The sequence below is a fragment of the Zea mays genome, chromosome 4 (genome assembly GCF_902167145.1).
Source record: "Zea mays cultivar B73 chromosome 4, Zm-B73-REFERENCE-NAM-5.0, whole genome shotgun sequence".
Lineage (NCBI taxonomy): Eukaryota > Viridiplantae > Streptophyta > Magnoliopsida > Poales > Poaceae > Zea > Zea mays.
Window position 1 is genome coordinate 64981604 of NC_050099.1, and position 2870 is coordinate 64984473.

The 2870-nt window shown below is 57.7% G+C and overlaps 1 protein-coding gene across 1 annotated transcript; it reads left to right on the forward strand.

Annotated features, from left to right (window-relative positions):
* The first annotated feature begins 870 nt into the window (after positions 1-870).
* Positions 871-2008, forward strand: LOC111591353 (protein GLUTAMINE DUMPER 2). The gene has a single exon (XM_023302346.2). The coding sequence runs from the start codon at positions 1053-1055 to the stop codon at positions 1623-1625; it is 573 nt and encodes a 190-aa protein (XP_023158114.1). The 5' UTR covers positions 871-1052; the 3' UTR covers positions 1626-2008.
* The last annotated feature ends 862 nt before the right edge of the window (positions 2009-2870 follow it).

The window sequence follows — 2870 nt, forward strand, 5'->3', positions numbered from 1 at the left end:
CCCAGAGCTGACGGCCGTCAGTCTTTGCCGAGAGCCAACTGTTTGCCGAGTGCCAATTGGTACACTCGGCAAAGAGCCTGACATGGGGACCCTCCCTGGCGGGCTCTTTGCCGAGTGTCCCAAGTGGCACTCGGCAAAGAAGGCGGCTTTACCGAGTGCTGCCAGGAGGACACTCGGCAAAGATATCTTCGTTGCCGAGTGTCAACTTTGCCGAGTGCCACTTGGGACACTCGGCAAAGATATCTTCGTTGCCGAGTGTCACCGTTGACACTCGGCAAAGCCGCCGTCTCCGTCAACCAGCGCCGTAACGATCGCTTTTCTTTGCCGAGTGCACCCTGACACTCGGCAAAGATCTTTGCCGAGTGCCCGAGAAAAAGTACTCGGCAAAGAAGTCTTTGCCGATGCACTGTTTGCCGAGCCTTCTTTGCCGAGTGTTACACTCGGCAAAGCCTTTGCCGAGTGTTTTTAAGGCTTCGCCGAGTGCTTCCGGCACTCGGCGAAGAGGTTGATTCCGGTAGTGGTGGTGCTCTATGCTTTTCCTCAGTGCGATATAACACACACGCAACAATGCCCTTATCCGGCCTGTAGCAACATAGCAAAGCTGAAGACGCACCATTCTTGTGGATAACCCCCATGGTTTCCAATATAATACTACTCCCAAAACACTTGAGAAAAGGAGCAAGCAAAAAAAAAAACCCTCCCACGGTTGTCCGAAAAGCAAATAATACTACACTTGACGAGGTCCTTAACGCAACTTTACAACCATAAAAAGCTAAAACCGTGTAGTATAAACATTGCTGAAAGTGGCTGAGTGACCTCATAATCTATTACATTTTTTCCCCTTTTAGCAATGCACCCGAACAGTGACAAAAATTTCCCCTCCTCCCTCCTTATAAATAACCCTCTACCCGTTGCGCTGCAGCCTCACACACCATTACTAGGGCATTAGAGCAGAACAGAGCAGGGCAAAAGCTCCCAAAAGAACCAGTAAAAGCCAAGAAGCACCGAGGGCCGGAGAAGCGTACGTAGTACGTACAGGAGCAGCAGAAACAATGAGGCCAGGAGCCGGGTTCAACGCGGCGGCGGCGGCGGCGAAGGCCGCCGCAGTCGCACCGGCGGTGGCCGGCAGCGCCGCGGCGCACTCCGCGTGGCACTCGCCGGTGCCGTACCTTTTCGGCGGGCTGGCCGCGATGCTGGGCCTCATAGCCCTGGCGCTTCTCATCCTAGCGTGCTCCTACTGGAAGCTCTCCGGGTACCTGGAGGGCGGCGCCGCCGGGCGGGGAGGCGAGGACGGCTCCGGCGCCGGCGCCGGCGCCGGCGGCGGAACGAAGCCGGCGGCGGGCCTGCCGCCGCCGGTATGGGAGGAGAAGATACTGGTGATCATGGCCGGGGACGCGAAGCCGACGTACCTCGCCACGCCCATGTCGAGCAGGGCGTCCTCCTTCGGCGGCGACCGTAGCAGCAGCAAGGGCGTCGACGACGAGGAGGAGGAGAGCAACAAGGAGGTGCAGGCAGACGAAGCCGCCGTGGCCAGCGTCATGGACGCCGGCGGACAGAATGGTGGCGAGCACAGTGAGCGCCGGAGAGAAGGAGGAGATCAGGAGCGCCGCATTCCTGAGGTGTGATTTTTGTCTCGGTTTTTGCTTTGCTCGGAGAAGCTGAGCTCGCTTTTGACGCTGGAAAAACCATCTCCGGCCAGGAGAAGAGAACCCCGACCCGAGCACGATTTTGGTGGGGTTGTAATTTTTTTTTGCAAATGATGAAGTGGAGAACGGGACTGGTGGTGTGGCTGTAATTTTGCTGAGTTGCATGTAACTTCTTCTACGATGGGAATGGATTAACAGCATGCATGCATGCATGACCATATCGATGAACAGATCTTTCGCTTGGCTAGCTGTTGTTTCTTATTGGAGAAAGTTTGTGCTTCTTCTTCTTCTTCTTTTTATTTTTGCTCAAGTTATCGATGGAAACGGGAACAACAGCCAAGCGAAAGATTTGCTTTCCTTTTTCTTTTCGTTCTCATCTTCCATGACCAACTGGCAGCTGTTTTTGTGTATGAGTGGGAATCAGGTAGGGCATGCGCACTTTGCATGCGGGGGGCAGCAGAGGTAGGACTATAGATGTCCATCTGGGCCGGGCCCACCGGGTGGCCCGCGACACGGCACGAAAATGGCCCGGCCCAGAACCGGCACGGCCCAGCTTCTAACGTGCCTGGGCTGGCCCGGCCCGTTCACCGTGTCGGGCTGGGCCCCAGAATTCGGCCCGTCGGGTTTAACCCGGCCCGGCCCGTCTGAGGGGGAGGCACGCGGCGGCCCGGTTACGTTAACCGGCCGCGCGCGACGCGCCCCGCGGCCCAGCCCACCCCCCGCCGTCCCATAATGGGATGACTCCGCCTCGCTCGCTTCGCCAGTCGCCAGTCCTCCCATTTACGCAGTCGCCCTCGCCTCGCTCGCTTGCTCTCGACGACTCCGCCCGAACCCTAATCTCCTCTCTCCTCTCGGATCTGCGCGCCGCCGTCCGCCGGTGTCTCTTGTGCTTGGAATCAGTTGCACGTCGGTCGCCCGCGCCGTGCTTGGACATCTATACTTCCTCTCTGTCCTTACCTTCCTCTCCCGGTTCTCTCCCTAACCCAATCCCCTCCGGTGTTCCTCGCTCCACGGATCTCGGCCATCGTCCGTCGTCTCCGGTGCTCCGACTGCACAAGGTGAGTCCCTCGGGCCCTACTCCTTTCCCTATTATATGATTCTATCGGTGTGTTCTTCGGGCAATACTCCTAACCCTAATTCTTCCGGTGTGTTCCTCAACGTAGGTATCGGTTAAATCGGGTGCCGTGCAGTCGTTGAGGAGTCGGAGACGGGTGTCGAGAGCCG